This window comes from Choristoneura fumiferana, chromosome 14 (genome assembly GCF_025370935.1).
Source record: "Choristoneura fumiferana chromosome 14, NRCan_CFum_1, whole genome shotgun sequence".
NCBI classification, from domain to species: Eukaryota; Metazoa; Arthropoda; class Insecta; order Lepidoptera; family Tortricidae; genus Choristoneura; species Choristoneura fumiferana.
The window spans coordinates 6,563,951-6,583,558 of NC_133485.1; the positions used below are offsets into that span (position 1 = coordinate 6,563,951).

Here is a 19,608-nt window from a genome sequence, read left to right on the forward strand (position 1 = left end):
ATGAAAAAAACACTTTTTAACAAAAATGGAACCGACTTCAAAAACCTTGAAAATAATTTTCAGTTCAGTTTATCTGATACCTATTACAAGTTGTTAAAGACAAAAAATATATAACGAAAAATGACTGGTAGACAACTATTTTCATGGCTTTTTGTAGTTGGTTCAATTTTTTGTTATAATTTTTTTTTTCACACTTTTTAGCGTAAATAATCTAACAATAGTTTAATATCAACTGCTCGTCACATTTTACGAAAGCTTGCTTTTTTCGATGCAGAGGCGTTCATTATTGAGGAGTCCTGGTGCTTCACCACCCGTTTTACCATATGCATTACGAGGCGCATAAATTGCTTAGCATTGAAATTCAACCCGTGAAATACTTGTTATTGAGTAGTAACTCCGATGCTCAACTGTGGTCTTCATCATCAGTTCCACTTCACCAAATGATGATTTTCAAGAGCAAATGTACGAGTTACTACTAAAAATATCCAATTTACTATAGGCGTCCCTACAACATTTGAAGAGTTCCCTCGATTTCCTTACGATCCAATCATCAGATCCTGATTTGGTGCTTATGGGACCTAATTGAAGACATTCATAGACGAGCGCAAAAAAAAATTTGAACCGGTTCATAAATGACGGAGTTCTGAGATAACAAACATAAAATATACAAGGAATTGATAACCTTCTCCTTTTTTGAAGTCGGTTAAAAATAAGCTTTTGCAGAAGTCGTTACAGAGAACAGCTGAGGAGATAGGTAGGTGATATCATTATTTGGATACTAAAGACGCTCCCTGTCCCTAACTGACTAAATAGATATGTAGATACCTAATACCTAAGCTTCTGTTTTTATCTTTATTGTCACGGGGTTAAAAATATATTTTCTTAAATCTTTTTCTTTTATTATTATTATTATTATTTAAGGATTAATCAGGATTTTCAGAACCTATTTTTACAAGTGGAACTTTAGTCGGTACCTTTTTGAAATGTAGGTACCAATATAAGAACTGTTCACCGAGAGTTGCTTGTTACCGCGCAAACTGAGTTTCGTGGTACAGTCACAGCATTAATATTTGCCACAGCGGAGCATGCAAAAATATCTGATGCACGTCCTTCCGGCCCTAGAAATTGCTAGAAATAGTCGTATCAGCTACGAGTATTTACTTATGCACGCTTGTTGTGTCTGATATTTTATTTAGTGCTGGTGGGTGACTGTACCAGGTGTTCAGCAATCCTTGTCAAGCGAGTGGCCCAATGCAATTTCGTTATGGAATGGCTTCGAGTGTTTCGTTTGGGTGTTCGCGTACGTTGTTGTTTATACGTACAATTCATAAATGTTTAAGTGTATTGTTTTTATCGGTAAAAATAATTAGCGGGCCAAATTTGTAACATAGGAACAGTTTAGCAATGGCTGCTGTACGACCGTTACTTACTCATAAACACACAAACACATCTCTCGCCCCAATCACATGTTGGTATGTATGTATGTGAGTACAAAGAATTGAAAGAATCAAGAAAAAGTATACGTGTTCTCATCTCATGTCGAAGATTTCATGCAATTTGAGAATAAAGTCGTCTGATATTGAATTATCGATCGAGATTCAAGACTATCAAATAACGAAACGCACCATTGAGCTTTAATAATTAAATCGTCTAAACAAAACGTACTGTTACTTGTCATGTCAGTTGTCAGTGTTGTGTCATGTGTCAGATCAACCAATCTGTCATGCTTGTCAGTCAGTCAGTCAATAACCAATTTGTTTATCTCTGAAACTAGTCATAAAATATAGAATTTCCTTAAAATTAAGCCGGCAATCTCTTTAAAATTATCGCAAATGATAAAATTCAGTATTAACAATACAGCGAAACCCAACTGCATTCCGAAGTTTGTTGAGGTTATAAGGAACAATTACGAAATTTGATGTAGTCAATGAACAGAACAGAAGTGTAGTAAGTGCGTAAAGCGAATGCTTGGTCAAATAGCGGACAGTGCACTCATGTTTGGTTTAGGAAGTAGGAAGTTAGTGTTGTGCTCTGACCGGTAATTCCTGTGCATCATGTTGTCGTTCATACGATACAGATGGACCGGCTTGTGCCTATTAGTGATGGCCCTCGGGGCCCTTATGCTGTTTATGTTTGGATTTTTCCCGCTTAAGTATCATTCGGGAAAATTCGCACATATGGACGACTTACCTAACTTTATTGATGGTGTCAGGTATTTTATTATTCAATTTCTTACTTTAATCAACTGCATGTTTGTTTTGGTTTATAAAACCATTCAGTGCCAAGAACTCGACACTCATGTTCTCTATTTTCAGACAGTTTTCAGTAAGTACTAAGCAGAAAAATGCAGCTACTCGTAACAAGCATAGCAATAATATATAAATTTTCATCAAATCATTAAACAGTGAAAAGTATTTAATAGCAGGTTAAGAAACTATTTTTTTATTTATCCTTAAAAAAACTGCTCAACTGCATCAAAAGTTTTTTTTTGCTTCATAAGTCCTTGTGTACTTCATAATATAAAATCAATTTGAAATAATAATTGCAGTGTACTATGTGGGGTACAAATTTTTGAATGAGAACTAAAAATTTATTTTCAAAATACAAAACTAGAATTCTTGCTCAATTTGGTAAAACCATGTACCTATGGTAAAAAACGATTACTAGTTTAGGTATTAGCAATACAAGCATCAATCGCTTTTTACCTTGCCTTTTTACTTCTTAAATCCCACAACTAATATACACATTTTTCTATCTTAGCATTGATGGTCAAGAAGTATACAATTCTGGGGAGAACACCGTAATTCTCATGGTCATAGATGGACTCCGCTATGACTTTGTCACTGAGGAATACATGCCGTTCACTGGAGAGCTACTGAAGAACAAATCAGCCTGTATCTATGTTTCTGTGGCGGAACCACCCACTGTCACTATGCCCAGGATTAAGGTAAATTCTTTATTCTAGTGTCCTTTGTCTCAAATAATGGTAAATTTTATAGAATAAATATAAAAATTAAAATGACAACCCCAAATTAAGTTACATAAATAAAAATAATAAAGTAAATGATTGCATGGATCCACCTCCTTTTGAAAATGGACCAAACATACCAGATGTTAATTCATCCTTTGAAAAATTAATTGTGTAACTATTTTTAATGTTTGCTAGTTTTTCTTAAGATTTATAGACCTTATCATTATCATATTACCAAAGAAAAAACTTTTTATGCATATATGATTAGATTACAAACAAAAGGCTCATAGTTTTTGTGATTCTATTATTGATGCTACAATGTGGCGTGCATTAAGTAGGGAGCAGGGTAGGCAGCGCTAGTGCTGGTGACGCGCTGCTGCACAGCACACTACCGACTGCCTACCGACCCTGGATTGAACCCAGTGCATGCCAATAATGCTGCATAATATTTATGAGAAACATTTGCGGTTAATCTAATTGACCTGGAATGAATAACAATAATGTACAATCTGAAAATTAGGATTTGAATGATCAAGTTGTACATTAATCTATTCCACCATTAATTTTGTTTGTGTAGGTAATTGTTTGTTTGTATGTAGGGGAAGGGGATGTACTACTGAACTGATTTAAAAAAAAACCTGCTTTTCTACATTATTTCTGATTACCATTGACTATTTTTTATCAAAGAAAAATAAATAGTTCCTTTGGGAATCAGACAAGAGATGCCCACAGCAACAGCTAGCACACTATAATTATTTTGTTTTAAGTTGTTTGTTGTGTACAGTCCCCAGAGCTAAAGAAGGAAAGGGCACAGTGGAGGCGCACCATAAACTTCTGGCGGGACATATTTGCAAGTGTCACTTTTGTACTATTACACTGCTTGGTAGCCAAAGAGGAATTAGCCAATAGAGTGTTAATATGAGCTATCATATGCTGCAACGCATTAGTGAAAGTTATTCCTGAATTATAAATTATCAACTATCAATATTGATAATAATATCAGCTAGTCTAAGGATCTCCAATCAGAGTGCAGAAATGAAATGAAATTTTAAATCGAGTATATGAAATTACCACTCTGTTGCCTAATTATTCTTGGTTTGTAGTATTAGTGGATTCACCAAAGAAAACACTTTAAAAATGAATTAGTAAGTTATTGCTTTAAATGTTGAAATAACTTAACAACTGGGTAAATATTCGAGAATTTCGACTGCTCGGGTCAAACATCATTATATTATCCTCCCATGACTATAACAGATGGACAAATGGCAATAACTTCGAGCAAACTAGACACAGCATTGCTACTGATTTTTTTGCTTAAAAAATTAAATCTCAGCTTCATCTCTAACAGCAATGTTTGTTAAGAGGATGATAAAAATAATAACGGAAAAAAACGCAGTAAAAACGCTGAATATTGGCCCTAACGCTTGAAGTTTTTTCTTTGGTTGTGTCTTGATGACTGCATTGCTTTTCTGCTTGAGGCCTTATTGTCTAACGCGCGGGCTCTTGCTATCGCTTTCACCATCTCTTTCTATCACCGTTTGTAATGAGACGAACGCGAATTGTAGGCTGCTCTATGGAAAGAAAACGCGTTTTTATCGCGACGACGGCGCGTTTAAAAAACCTGGTGTACATAAGGCTCTAAATGTTAATTTGGGCACAAATGGTTAGAGTTGTGGATAACGCTCATTTTCGAGGCTTAAAGACTCGAACCCTTAAGACTCCAGAGTTTTAAAGACTCGACTATATTTGACAATTAAATTGGCTTATTGTATGCGTATGGATGCAAGATACCGTCTTTGCGGCCTTTGAGTCGTTAAGCCTCGAGAGTCTTTAGGGTTCGAGTCTTTAAGCCTCGAAATGAGCGTTTTTCACAACACTACAAATGGTACAATAAATAAAAAAAATGTGACCAACATTAACCAACAAAGTGGCCGCAAGTTATTTGCTCATTGTTCGAGCGTTTCAAACGCCTCATTTTCGTGGTTACATTTTTTTATGAATGTGCTGTAGAATTGGATGATATTTTCGATTATTTTTGGACGTCCTGTACTTCTTCTAAATAACCTGGAAATTGTAACGGAATCTTCTACAGTCGAGCTATCATAAACTTGTGAGCAAAAATTTGATCAAAAATATCTGAACACGCTTCTACGCCGTTAACAATAGAGTCGTGTTCAGATATTCTTGATCAAAATTTTGCTCACGAGTTTATGAACGCGACTGTACCTTGTCAATGAAAGTATGCCCACGAAAACCGTACGGAATAAACTCTCGAATTCGAATTATTATCCCGTTAACAAAATATTTTCAAGAATTACTCCTACAAAGTGCTTAAATACTCCATTCGCTAACATTTTTGCACGCACTTTGCAACACATGTATATTAATCCTTAATCAGTGCAAGAATCATGCAACTATGCTAAAACTGTTGCTTCGTAAACTATTGCAAGCGTTCACGCATGAGTTGAAACAATTATACTCTGGCTTTTTATGCAACAGAAATGATTACACAATCTTGACTTGTCTTTAGTCGTGTCGTGTCGTGTATATCTCTACTCCTAACATGTTTAAGAATTAGGTACAGTCGAGTGCAAAAATATGGACTACTTAGTCTAACCCTCCAAAAATATGTACCACAGACTCTTATTCCAACGTAATAAGACCGTGGTAGCATATTTTTGAGCGGTACAATTATTATTTATTTTTGTACTTGACTATACTTAACCAAGGGACCCCCTGGCCCCTAATTTTGTATTTTTATCTACATATTTTAAAATTGCTTACCTGCATTTTCTTAGGAACCCCTCTTCTGCTAAAATACTGGATATTCATAGATAAATACAAATTTGTACGGAACCCTCTGTGTGCGAGTCCAACTCGCACTTGGCCGATTTTTATCTCAAATTATAATTATTTACAAAAATAAAAAAGTATTTTTCAATAATTATGTGGTATATACTACCGGAATTCAATTAATAAATAATAACAGTTTTGTAACTTTTTATGTAAGGACGGTCTTTACAATGTTTCTTATGCTTTTCATTGAGCTTCTTTTATTGTGATGGGTATTTACGCATATTATTGAGCAACGAGAAGTTTTTGCTTTTTCTTTGCTTCCAATTCCACTTGTGTCTGTGTGTTCGTTATTTTGAGAAACACTAATTAAAACTTTAAAATTTTGACGTCTGAATATAATAACCACAGGCAATGATGACGGGTAGCGTGTCAACATTTGCGGATGTTGCGCTAAACTTTGGCGCTCCTGCCGTGCGTGGCGACAGTGTGTTGCGTGTGGCGAGCGACAGAGGGCGCCGCTCCGTCATGTATGGAGACGACACGTGGCTGCGACTGTTTCCGGGACTGTGGGCTGAGTCTGATGGAACCACGTCGTTCTATGTTACGGACTACACTGAGGTAAGAATAAAAGGTGTTAAATAAAATCGATAAATCTTACACACAAAAACCAATCCTATTTAAAGATGTAGCTATCATACATGTCGACACACTTTAAGCATTAGACGCGCCGTACTAAACGTACTTTTTTTATTACCACATAGAACATTATATTCGCTTGTATTTAAGATAAATCAATATATTTTTCGCCATCTGTAATAGCACTTGACCACATACCACCACAAGAGATTTTTATCATATCACTCAACTTTTCTAGTGAAATGATAAAACGAGTCGACTTTGCGAGTTCATTTAGTCAACTCACTGACGCGTGATAGGGATTTTATCAAATCGCTAAACAAATCTAGTGAAATGAAAAAACGAGTTAAGTACCCTTTTTATTTGATTTTGTCATTTCGCTGAACAGGTATAGGTTTTTGATCAAATGACTGTTTTTTTCTAGGGCAATAATAAAATGAATTCCCCATTTTAACATTTTGCGTGATTTGATTTGATCCCTTAGTTAGAGCATTGTTTCGCGAGCGCGGGCGGGATGAGCGAAAATCGAAAATATTGTACGTAAATTCAATAACATTGCCCGAGTTGATTTATAGTCGAAATACATAGTTTTCTTTTATACATATTATTGTTATTTTTGCTAGTTATCGATATCAGGCAGCCCAAAAATGCAACAATATTTTATTTTGTTGGCAACAACGCCGTATATTTCGTTAGTATATATTGGCACGCGAAGGAAAAAGTTTCCCCATCCCTGCCTTGAAGATTTGTTAAAATTTCTGATTTAGCCATTTCCCTACAAAATAGACATCCCTGACTTGCAGAATTATCCCAAAAAAAACACAGCCACGCGGTCCTGCAGTGTTCCTAACAAAACTGGCACCAAATAGGGCTTAAATCGCAAAGGCAATAGTGTTTCAAAATTCTCGTTATTCACAGGTAGACAACAACGTCACGAGGCATTTGGACAAAACTTTAACACCTGACGAGAACAAGAAACCAACATTCGACTTCCTAGTGCTACATTACTTGGGTTTGGACCACATTGGGCATTTAGAGGGCGCGCGAAGTCCGAAAATCAAACCGAAGCTGCAAGAAATGGACGATGTCGTCAAGAAGATATTCACTTCTATGCAGAAATGGGTGAGTTTAGTAACGTAAATAAAGAAATATATGTAAAATCAGTTGGAATTATATTAGTACCTTGCCTACCTATTCACGATACCGACAAATATACATACAGATCTTACAATTTATTTATTTATCATACATAACACTTAACACAACTGTCATGATTGGTTTTTTGGAGTGTTTTTGTATTTTTTATTTCAAGTGCTGCAGCTTAAGTAGCGTAGTAGAAATAAGCAACCTGATATATGTATGCATAGGAAAAATTCGTGTCTAGATTCCTGTCCAGCTGTGGTGTAGGGGTTATAGCACGCAGCACGGATTGCTGAGGACCTGGGTTCGATTCCTCTCCGATTCCTGGTCTCTTTTTCTGGTTTTTCTGTGCATCCGTCTCAGTTTGTATTTTTGACTTAATACGTCATTACACATAAAACTAAAAACTTACAAACCTAAATTAAAATTAGCATTTTACAATTAAACTAACAAGACATAACTTACATAACGCTCGATTTCCTTTTAATACAGATACGAGCTCCTCGATAAAGGAAAACGTAGGGACTGACCCTTCATACACCTGCGAAGCAATTGATTAGTTTGTGCGAAGTTCCCAATCCGCGCTGTGCTTGCGTGGGAACTACAGCTCAAGTGTACAGCTCAGCAGAATGCAAGGTTTCTGAGAAGAGACCTATGCTGTGCCCAGCAGTGGCTCGTAAATAGATCAGAGATAATAAGATTGTAGCGACTCAAAGCGCCATCTAGTGAGCAAATATTATAGCATTGTATTGTAGCTCTTACTGTTTTTGACTCAAACATGTTACATTCACTCTTTGTCGGTCCTTAACTGATTGCTCCTCTCATCTACTCATGGGTTGACTGATAGAGATCCCTTAAAGGGATAAGTCTGCCTTTGTACAGGCAGCTCAAAGTTCTACCAATTGTATTTTTGTTTCTTTTCTTTTGTACAATAAAGAGTTAACATACACATACCTACATACAAATATAGAAATTCAAATCCTACATCGCGCCCTCGAAGTTTCTCAACTCGTCGCATACATCCAACTTCCGACGCTCTTCCTTCGGACTTCGGTCCCCGAACATTTACTTCTGCCTGGAGAGAGAAATCTCTCTATCCTCGTATGACCCAACGTCCTAGATTTAATGGACATACGTTAAAGCAAATGTCAACTTTGACTGGTTGACATGGCTGACGAATGACTGAAAATCTAAAGAATGATGGGAAAAATATATAAGTACCCAGCCCAGTCAATAATTAATTAGAATTTACTCATATTTATTATTTAATATTTGCTAAGTTTAATTTTTAAAATCGAATCACGTATTCTCTTAGTCCTGTTCAAGAGTCATTCACAATGTTTCCATGTCCCTTTTAACAAAATGTTTAATAGCATTTTCACGTATATTTGAAGGCTGATAACTCTTCTTCGGGATATTTAACGTTTTTTCCATACAAACTTACACTCCCCTTTATACCCTTTACGTGGTATTTTTAAAATGGTGAAACATGTATATCCACTTATATTTTTTGACGTATATTTCCCCAAGGCTTATGACGAGTATTTTACGGGCATTGTCAGTTAAAATATGGATTATTATAAGTTCGTTCCACCAGGATCGTCCTGCAACCCTGTTCATATGCGGGGACCATGGGATGCGGGACGCCGGCGGGCACGGCGGCTCCTCGCCGGCTGAGATACTCGTTCCACTGGTTGCCGCGCGCACGGACTTCGAGTGCCCGCACCCGTATGTATTATCAGGCCCCTCTTCCCCACTAGGCACACTGGGCACGTGCAGGGCCGCGAGGCATTTTTACATAAGACCCTAATCCATTACAACAGGAAGTGATTATAATAAAAAAAAGACAAAAATCACAAAAAAAAAGAATAAATTATATAATAAAGTAAAACAAAAACTACTAAATCTTAATCTTAATTAATTTAAAGAAATAAAATTACATACGTACCCTTCTCTTCTTAACATCCATCCATACTAATATTATAAATGCGAAAGTAACTTTGTCTGTCTGTCTGCCTTTATTTGACACTGACATTATTTTGGAATTTTCTTCTTTTATATAATTATTACAAACCTCTGTTTCTGATAGTATGGGAAAAGGGAAATTTCAAATATAGAATGCCTATAAACACACAATACCACTACATATGCAATTCCACGCTCTCGGTAATTTATCTATAATGGCTGACTAAATGGGGGCGAGCACGCGACATTCAGCTTAGCCAGTGCCGGCTTGAGGAGGGACGATCGGGGTTGCTGCCCGGGGCGCCGCGCGCGCCTGTTCAACTTTAACTACTTAATTTGAATACCCATTTTTATCGATCTATAAGAAAACTGGCGTAATAACTTTTATAGACTTATCTCGTAGGAGTGAGTATAATACAAACACGACCTGTCATTCTGTAGCTTGTCCTAACTCCCTTCCAGCTCCGGTCGCGGTCCAACAGTGGCCCAAGTGGACCTAGCGCCCTCTATCGCGTGGTTACTGAACGCGCCGCCGCCCGGCGACAGCACGGGCCGCATACTGCCGAGCCTGCTGCCCGGCGACGTCCGCCAGAGACTGTACCTGCTGCATCTGACCGCTAAACATAACGCGAAGCAGTGCTCTGACAAGTCCGCCGCCAAGACAGGTTAATGATACTGTCTATATATTCGCCGAGAATGATACGATCTTTTTTTCGTGTTATAATTGATTTTTAGGAGGATCATAAATGTTAATACTGATACAGATAAACGTTGTTAGACAGATGATGCAAATTTTGGAACTCTAAAATTAAACTAAATTAATTAAATTAAATTGAAGCCTCGTTTTCACCCTTTTGGGGGTGGAATTTTAGCATACATTAGAATACGTGTTAAGTTTTATGCTTCTTGCTTCATAAATGACGGACTTCCAAACAAACTTTTCACTCCCTTAAAGAGTGAATTTTGAAAACTCCTTTATTATTCCTTGTTTACGTCTTGAAAACTTCTGTGAAAAAATCAGCTTTTTAGGTCCAAAGGTTGCAGGAAGGCAGGCTGGGCGTTGATGAGTCAGTGAGTCAGGTCTTCTCTTTCTATTTAAATATATTGATTAATCTACTATTTATAGAATTCATCAAACAATTCGAGCGTGCGGAGAAACAGTTCGCGCATTACCTAGTCACCAGGCAGCAAAGCGCTGCCAAATTCGCCAACGATTTCTACGAAGACTCCCTGGATAAGATGGCCGAGTACCTCACTGAGGCCACTGTGGGCTTTGACATGTTCTCCATTGGGGTCGCCATCGTTTTGCTGTATTGCGTAAGTAATTTTTGTTTTAGTAAGGGAATAAATATGTTTTAGTTTATAAAAAAATATATAATCTGTTCGAAATGCACATTCAAATCTTGGCGATTGATTGTAGCTTCTGTTCGAAAAATTAAATAACAAATAACTTTTTTTTTATATTCGGATGGCAAACGAGCAAGTGGGTCTCCTGATGGTAAGAGATCACCACCGCCCATAGACACCTGCAATACCAAGGGGATTGCAGATGCGTTGCGAACCTAGAGGCCTAAGGTGGGATACCTCAAGTGCCAGTGATTTCACCGGCTGTCTTGCTCTCCACGCCGAAACATAACAGTGCAAGCACTGCTGCTTCACGGCAGGATTAGCGAGCAAGATGGTGGTAGCAATCCGGGCGGACCTTGCACAAGGTCCTACCACCTGCGTAACTTCTGAAACGATAGCATAATTAGAACTTTACGAGCGGTATGTCATTGAGAGTTTGTTGTTTAGGTATGTGCTGCCACCTAGCGTGGAATAGCAGAAAGCTGTTTATATATTACATTTAAAAAAAGTAGCCATCACCTGATAAAAGTCGCTAAATTATTGCGTCGTAAAAGGAACTTTAGATTCGACACAGCTGAATGCATGGCTACTGCATGCTACTAGGATTGTCAAATTGAAATTTGGCAACGAAATTGACGTAACTACTTATGCTCAGTTGAATTTATTTATGATCAGCGTGCATCGTTATCATGCCACTTCTCCTGTTTTTTTCAACTACGTGATAAAAAGAACAAAATGCTACACATGTCACTTTAAATCCAACTTCCCTCTTTTTCAGATCGCACTGTCTCTCCTCCTCTTAACTCTATACTCCCTCCAACCAGAGAACGCTCGGAAACACAGCGTCCCACGCTTCAGCGGGGTCAGTAATTGGGGCAAAATCCTGGCCTTCATCAGCGTTCTAGCTTTCACCAACTGCTTACTACTGGTTTCTTGTTTCATCACAGAAACTAAAAGCCAATTCTGCACCCTCCAAGGCATCTGGCTGGCCATATTCGTACTAGTTGCCTGCGCCTTTACCACTATGTATTGGATTACCAAAACCGCCATAGAGAAAACCAAAGACATGTCTCTATTAAGAGACTTGAATGCCATAGACTATTTACTTATAATCGGAACTCTGTTCCACTCCTGGTCTTTCTTCGGGACTAGTTTTATAGAAGAAGAGCACATGACGTGGTATTTCTTTTGGAACACGCTCATGTTTTTCGTGTTGATTAGGACTTTGGTTGTGGTGGTGATGTATTTGAGTAGAGCGTGGAGCGGGGCGACGGAGGTGCAGGAGAAACCTGAGCTGCAACAGAGAATGACCGCCGTCGGAGTCGGCATTGTGCCCAAATGGGTGCTGCTTATTGCTCTGCATAGGTAAGCCGCATTGCTAAAATAAATAGCATTAGAGGCGTACAAGATTTGCAATAAATCCTTTAGGAGTTGTCAAATGCCGTATTCTTTTATGCCTGTAATGCTATTTGGGTCAATGTCATTTTTCTTGTTTGTTATTTAATCCTGTTGTTCAGGAGAGAACACTGACAGTTTCTTAGAAAAAGTGTTAAAATATATGCTACAAAAGTGCTTAGGAGATAGATTTTTGGCTATATGACTGGATGAATTTGGATGAAAATTGGTATGCAGATAGCTTGATCTCTAGAAAGAATAGCACATAGACTACTTTTTATCCCGATTTTATGACGAGAGACATTCCAACCATTATTTAGAGACCTGAAATTTTAATGATATAATATTTATTTGGAAACTCTCAGTGGAATTTAAAGAAATATAACGCGAGCAAAACAGCGGGGTAAAGGCTAGTTTTAAGCAGTTTGATCATGACCTTTTCATATTCGAATCATTAGTTTTTGCAAGCGGCACTAAGGTACGGGCCCACTAAAATACCAATTGAACTTTTTTCTTTTAATTCTCAATTGTTTATGCAATTTGTTTTCCAGGTACTTGAGAACTATGAACCAGACCGGGGACCGGTGGTTGTTCTTGCCGGATACCGCAGACTGGTTGAAGGCACCCGAAAACGCCTTTTATCTTCAAGCTCACCTTTTAATAGGTAAGTAGGAAAATATCTTAAAACTCCTATTATTGAACAACAAAACAAAGTTGTCATGTTATTGTCGGAAACAGCTTGTCATTTCCACAAATGCTTAGGGAACTATAAACTATTTAAACTGACGTTCTTTTAGTAGAGCTGTCATTTCAGCCATTTCAGATCAACTTGTGTAGGTAGACAGGGTGAAAGCCTTAAAACAAAAACTTGTGTAGGTATACTAATTGCAAGGTATTGTACCCAGCGTGTATACCTAACAACAAAACATACCTAGCTGACGCTTCTCTCACTTTCCGTGTAGCCCACCATAAACGCGTCTGTAACAAACAACACAATATAACCCCGTTTATCTCATTTCAGGTACCCTGCTAACTCTAGCAATCTGCCTATACAACCTCCGTCACATGAATGTGAGACCCGTCCACACAGTCCTAACTATAGCCGCTACGTTATGCGTGCTATGCTACCGAGTTGCCACAAACTCTTTACATTCACCCTTCACGGATATACAAACGTGGGACACGACTATTATAGTCGACTTCTTCTGGATCATAATCACTGTCCAATTCGTCTTTGAAGTAATAACTTACATTGGCTTATGCGGCGGTGTTGCCAACACACGAAACAAACCAAGCAGCAATAGGTTTGTCTACAACAAGCCCAAAGCCAAATCTGAGGACTATTTCTACGAGCCAATGATCGAAGAGCCATGGAATTTGGAAGATGTCAAATTAAATCTCGCTCGTTCGATTTCGCATCTCATGCTGAACAATATGATGTTGATTGTGGCGTTGCTCATGCGGCCACATAACGTTATTATGGTGCCGAGTATTTACTTGACGTGCGTGTTGACCTTCAAGTGTATAGATCACAAATTGCTGGACACAAAGTCGGGAAGGAATACAGCTGTTGTTGACATATTGAGTCGGACGCTGGCCAATATATGGATTGGGTGCCTATTTTTCTTTTACCAGGTACGTAATGTAGATGAAGTCAGCCGTTGAACATGTTTTTAATTAATTCAACATGTCGATGAGTGTATTTACAATATAGACAATACAACATACAACCATTTTCATCCCGATATTTTTTTAAAGTTTGTGTTATATTTCGGTTTTAGGTTCACCATTCTGTTGTTTTTTCTTCAGACGGCGCATGAACCGATTTGGAAAAATATTTTTGAGGTTTAATATTTTCGGTTGGTCTGTTTAAACTTGGAGAAAAAATACCACGCTTAAACGACTTGAAGTCGGGTTCTTTTTTCAAATGAACTATATAATAATAAAAAAAAAAACTGACAGATAAACGGCCAGTATTAAATGTGCGAATATGTGTTGCAAGGAATGTGTTTTTCATGAACCAATAGAAACGCTTCATTATAGGTAAATGAAGCGCACAGCGAATTTAGGTGAAAACAGCTGAACGGAGCGAGGCGAGGTAAATGAAGCGTTCCTATTGGTTCATGAAAAATACATTTCTCGCAACGCATCCTCGCACATCTCTGGTGGAAACTGAGCCTTAAAGTATAAAGTCATGGATGCCACCATTTTTTTTCTTTTTTTTTAGGGTAACTCTAACAGTTTAGCCTCAGTAGACCTCGGCTCGGGCTACGTAGGGCTCCGCGAGTACTGTCCCGTGCGCGTCGCTCTGCGCATGGGCATCCACGCGTATGCGGGGCCCGCGCTCGCCGGCGCCACGCTCTTCTGCGCGCTAGCGGCGGAGGCGGGCTCCTGGCAGCAGTGAGTAGCGTGTAACTCCAACAGTCTAGCCGCTATAGACCTCTCGGGCTGCGTGGAGCTCCGTTAGTACCGTCCTGTATGCGGGGCCCGCGCTCGCCGGCGCCACGCTCTTCTGCGCGCTAGCGGCGGAGGCGGGCTCCTGGCAGCAGTGAGTAGCGTGTAACTCCAACAGTCTAGCCGCTATAGACCTCTCGGGCTGCATGGAGCTCCGTTAGTACCGTCCTGTATGCGGGGCCGGCGCCACGCTCTTCTGCGCGCTAGCGGCGGAGGCGGGCTCCTGGCAGCAGTGAGTAGCGTGTAACTCCAACAGTCTAGCCGCTATAGACCTCTCGGGCTGCGTGGAGCTCCGCGAGTACCGTCCTGTATGCGGGGCCCGCGCTCGCCGGCGCCACGCTCTTCTGCGCGCTAGCGGCGGAGGCGGGCTCCTGGCAGCAGTGAGTAGCGTGTAACTCCAACAGTCTAGCCGCTATAGACCTCTCGGGCTGCGTGGAGCTCCGCGAGTACCGTCCTGTATGCGGGGCCCGCGCTCGCCGGCGCCACGCTCTTCTGCGCGCTAGCGGCGGAGGCGGGCTCCTGGCAGCAGTGAGTAGCGTGTAACTCCAACAGTCTAGCCGCTATAGACCTCTCGGGCTGCGTGGAGCTCCGCGAGTACCGTCCTGTATGCGGGGCCCGCGCTCGCCGGCGCCACGCTCTTCTGCGCGCTAGCGGCGGAGGCGGGCTCCTGGCAGCAGTGAGTAGCGTGTAACTCCAACAGTCTAGCCGCTATAGACCTCTCGGGCTGCGTGGAGCTCCGCGAGTACCGTCCTGTATGCGGGGCCCGCGCTCGCCGGCGCCACGCTCTTCTGCGCGCTAGCGGCGGAGGCGGGCTCCTGGCAGCAGTGAGTAGCGTGTAACTCCAACAGTCTAGCCGCTATAGACCTCTCGGGCTGCGTGGAGCTCCGCGAGTACCGTCCTGTATGCGGGGCCCGCGCTCGCCGGCGCCACGCTCTTCTGCGCGCTAGCGGCGGAGGCGGGCTCCTGGCAGCAGTGAGTAGCGTGTAACTCCAACAGTCTAGCCGCTATAGACCTCTCGGGCTGCGTGGAGCTCCGCGAGTACCGTCCTGTATGCGGGGCCCGCGCTCGCCGGCGCCACGCTCTTCTGCGCGCTAGCGGCGGAGGCGGGCTCCTGGCAGCAGTGAGTAGCGTGTAACTCCAACAGTCTAGCCGCTATAGACCTCTCGGGCTGCGTGGAGCTCCGCGAGTACCGTCCTGTATGCGGGGCCCGCGCTCGCCGGCGCCACGCTCTTCTGCGCGCTAGCGGCGGAGGCGGGCTCCTGGCAGCAGTGAGTAGCGTGTAACTCCAACAGTCTAGCCGCTATAGACCTCTCGGGCTGCGTGGAGCTCCGCGAGTACCGTCCTGTATGCGGGGCCCGCGCTCGCCGGCGCCACGCTCTTCTGCGCGCTAGCGGCGGAGGCGGGCTCCTGGCAGCAGTGAGTAGCGTGTAACTCCAACAGTCTAGCCGCTATAGACCTCTCGGGCTGCGTGGAGCTCCGCGAGTACCGTCCTGTATGCGGGGCCCGCGCTCGCCGGCGCCACGCTCTTCTGCGCGCTAGCGGCGGAGGCGGGCTCCTGGCAGCAGTGAGTAGCGTGTAACTCCAACAGTCTAGCCGCTATAGACCTCTCGGGCTGCGTGGAGCTCCGCGAGTACCGTCCTGTATGCGGGGCCCGCGCTCGCCGGCGCCACGCTCTTCTGCGCGCTAGCGGCGGAGGCGGGCTCCTGGCAGCAGTGAGTAGCGTGTAACTCCAACAGTCTAGCCGCTATAGACCTCTCGGGCTGCGTGGAGCTCCGCGAGTACCGTCCTGTATGCGGGGCCCGCGCTCGCCGGCGCCACGCTCTTCTGCGCGCTAGCGGCGGAGGCGGGCTCCTGGCAGCAGTGAGTAGCGTGTAACTCCAACAGTCTAGCCGCTATAGACCTCTCGGGCTGCGTGGAGCTCCGCGAGTACCGTCCTGTATGCGGGGCCCGCGCTCGCCGGCGCCACGCTCTTCTGCGCGCTAGCGGCGGAGGCGGGCTCCTGGCAGCAGTGAGTAGCGTGTAACTCCAACAGTCTAGCCGCTATAGACCTCTCGGGCTGCGTGGAGCTCCGCGAGTACCGTCCTGTATGCGGGGCCCGCGCTCGCCGGCGCCACGCTCTTCTGCGCGCTAGCGGCGGAGGCGGGCTCCTGGCAGCAGTGAGTAGCGTGTAACTCCAACAGTCTAGCCGCTATAGACCTCTCGGGCTGCGTGGAGCTCCGCGAGTACCGTCCTGTATGCGGGGCCCGCGCTCGCCGGCGCCACGCTCTTCTGCGCGCTAGCGGCGGAGGCGGGCTCCTGGCAGCAGTGAGTAGCGTGTAACTCCAACAGTCTAGCCGCTATAGACCTCTCGGGCTGCGTGGAGCTCCGCGAGTACCGTCCTGTATGCGGGGCCCGCGCTCGCCGGCGCCACGCTCTTCTGCGCGCTAGCGGCGGAGGCGGGCTCCTGGCAGCAGTGAGTAGCGTGTAACTCCAACAGTCTAGCCGCTATAGACCTCTCGGGCTGCGTGGAGCTCCGCGAGTACCGTCCTGTATGCGGGGCCCGCGCTCGCCGGCGCCACGCTCTTCTGCGCGCTAGCGGCGGAGGCGGGCTCCTGGCAGCGTGCATCTGCAACACTGGCTTCTAGATAGACCTTTCGGGCTGCGCATGAGCATCCAGGCAAGTATAGGGATGACATTTCTATACATTTTGACACTATTGATCCTGGGTTAACAGGTAATGAAAGCTAACCCAGGTCTGCACAAGCCCGCCTATTTAAGGAAATACCGGGCCGCCTGTCCTTGGCCTATACACATCCCACTACTGGGAAGTAAGTATATTCCTTTCAGAATACGGTATTTGACTACTTTTTGAGTTTCGTACTCAAAGGGTGCCAACGGAACCCTATTACTGAGACTCCGCTGCCTGTCCGTCCGTCTGTCACAGGATTCTATCTCTTGAGTCGTAATATTTAGATTTAGACAATTGATATTTTCACAGATTATGTATTACTGTGGCCGCTATAACAACAAATATCAAAAACAGAATAAAATAAATTTTGCCGCTTTTTGCTTGATATTAATAACGGCTACAGGTAGACGCTTGAAATATTCACATAATAGAACAATAAATAATTAAAGTAAAATAAATATTTAAGGGGGGCTCCCATACAACAAACTTGATTATTTTTTGCCGTTTTTTGCTACCTAATAATACCTAATGTCTAATGTTGTATAGATAATGGTACGGAACCCTTCGTGCGCGAGTCCAACTCGCACTTGGCCGGTTTTTATTTATTTATTTAATAAATCGAAACTCTAAAACGCGTTTTCGAACGGATAAAACAATTTCAAGCTACCTTCACATATAAATATAACTGAGTTAAGATTACAGAGAAAAAAGTACTAGCATGTTACGCCACACGCACACGCAACTAGCGCCATAGTAGCTGCACAGCAGGGCTACTACGAAACTCGAAACTCGAAGTTCGTATCGTACCGTCCCTTTCGCTCTCGTATTAAATAGTATAAGTGTCAGAGGGACCGCACGACACAAACTTCGAGTTTCGAGTTTCGTAGTAGCCCTGCTGAAAAAAAGTTTTACAAAGAAACAGACCTGTAAATTTTTCAAAAAATAACCTATAATTTTTTTTTCTTCACTAATATCCAGTGTTTATCTATCTACCTAAACTTTCATAATAAAAAGTAGGATATAATAAGGATATATAATAGGATAGGTATTACTTTTGTCCATAAAAAATCGCTGACTGATCTATTTCTCGATTACAGGTATTTGCAGTCAGTGTGGCGGGCCACAAACATATTCGCATTCCAAAGAGTATACTGCCTAAGCGTCTACAGCGTGGTGGCGGCAGTTTTCCGCAACCACTTATTCGTGTGGACAGTATTCTCGCCAAAAATTTTATACGACTTCGTAGCGACAGTTTTTTCCATACAAGCACTTCTTACCATTTCGTGTATAATTAGTCTAACGCACTTAACGAGCCATATAGCTCAAGCTACTATTAAAACTAGGCTGTGATAGTTGAGTAGGTTTTAATAAGATATTTTTCCATTTGACAACTGGTGCAGTCAGTTATCGAACCCTTTAGAACTAGACGTAATAAGTAATAATACCCCTACCTGGCATACTGCCGTTTCGGCAAAATATTTTTCTCCAAATTTCACTTCCCAAAAAACTTATCGCACTAGTTTCATTTCTCAAACGAATCTTTAGCATATTTACATTTCGCATTTTATATATTTGATCAAATTATCATTTGGAATAATTTTACGTGTAAATACGTCGCAAGCGCTGGCCGCAATATTCCTTTAAATCAACAATGGCCGGGATCGGCGACAAGCTCTTGCAAGCCAAGCCAAGCCAAACTCCCCTATTCATTCATACGCTTGTGCTTGTGAAAGGTTGTCGAAGCTTGGCAAGCGAGTAAATTTACTGCTACTTTTACACGCTTGCCGAGACTGGGCAAAACGTCTACAAACTCCAAGCCTATTATAAAAACGCTTGAATGCCATTTACACGCTTGCAAGTGCGTCAAGCGCTTGCCGCAAGCTTCCTTTGATCTGTGCTCAAAAACCGACACTGGCCACTTGGCTCGGATCGGCGGCAAGCTCTGCCAAGCTCACGCAGCCAAACGGGGGCGTTTACACGCTTGTGCTTGTGAAAGGTTGACACGCTTGTGTAAAAGCAGCATACTATAATGAGTTACCGATATTTTGACGCAGTTGTAGGTAGAATTATCAGTCACGATACTGTTGTTTACTTCGACATAGCACTAAGGGGTTAAGATATATTAGAGTTTGTACCTTGTAACTGCTGTTCAAAAGTTGAGAAGAAACTATTCCTGAAGTTAGTTACAATGTTTAAGGAGATAGATTTAGTTACTTTTATATATTAACCGCAATGT

General features: G+C 42.3%; 1 protein-coding gene across 2 annotated transcripts; it reads left to right on the forward strand.

Annotated features, from left to right (window-relative positions):
* Positions 1-1,712: 1,712 nt before the first annotated feature.
* PIG-G (phosphatidylinositol glycan anchor biosynthesis class G) lies at positions 1,713-17,316 on the forward strand. Of its 2 annotated transcripts, XM_074097297.1 has the most exons (12): positions 1,713-2,212; positions 2,761-2,947; positions 3,756-3,821; positions 6,176-6,385; positions 7,322-7,525; positions 9,141-9,271; positions 9,971-10,173; positions 10,635-10,825; positions 11,634-12,220; positions 12,802-12,914; positions 13,272-13,885; positions 14,478-17,316. In XM_074097297.1, exons 1-12 carry the CDS (start codon positions 2,055-2,057, stop codon positions 14,652-14,654), a joined length of 2,841 nt encoding a protein of 946 aa, XP_073953398.1. In that variant the 5' UTR covers positions 1,713-2,054; the 3' UTR covers positions 14,655-17,316. The 2 variants fall into 2 exon arrangements, with proteins under 2 accessions (XP_073953398.1, XP_073953399.1); XM_074097298.1 differs by lacking the exon at positions 3,756-3,821.
* Positions 17,317-19,608: the final 2,292 nt, after the last annotated feature.

Coding starts and splice junctions, on each gene's coding strand:
- PIG-G (XM_074097297.1), top strand. CDS start 2,055: ATGTTGTCGTTCATACGATACAGATGGACCGGCTTGTGCCTATTAGTG. Junction 3,822..6,175: donor ACTTCTGGCGGGACATATTT/GCAAGTGTCACT, acceptor TAATAACCACAG/GCAATGATGACGGGTAGCGT. Junction 12,915..13,271: donor TCAAGCTCACCTTTTAATAG/GTAAGTAGGAAA, acceptor ATCTCATTTCAG/GTACCCTGCTAACTCTAGCA.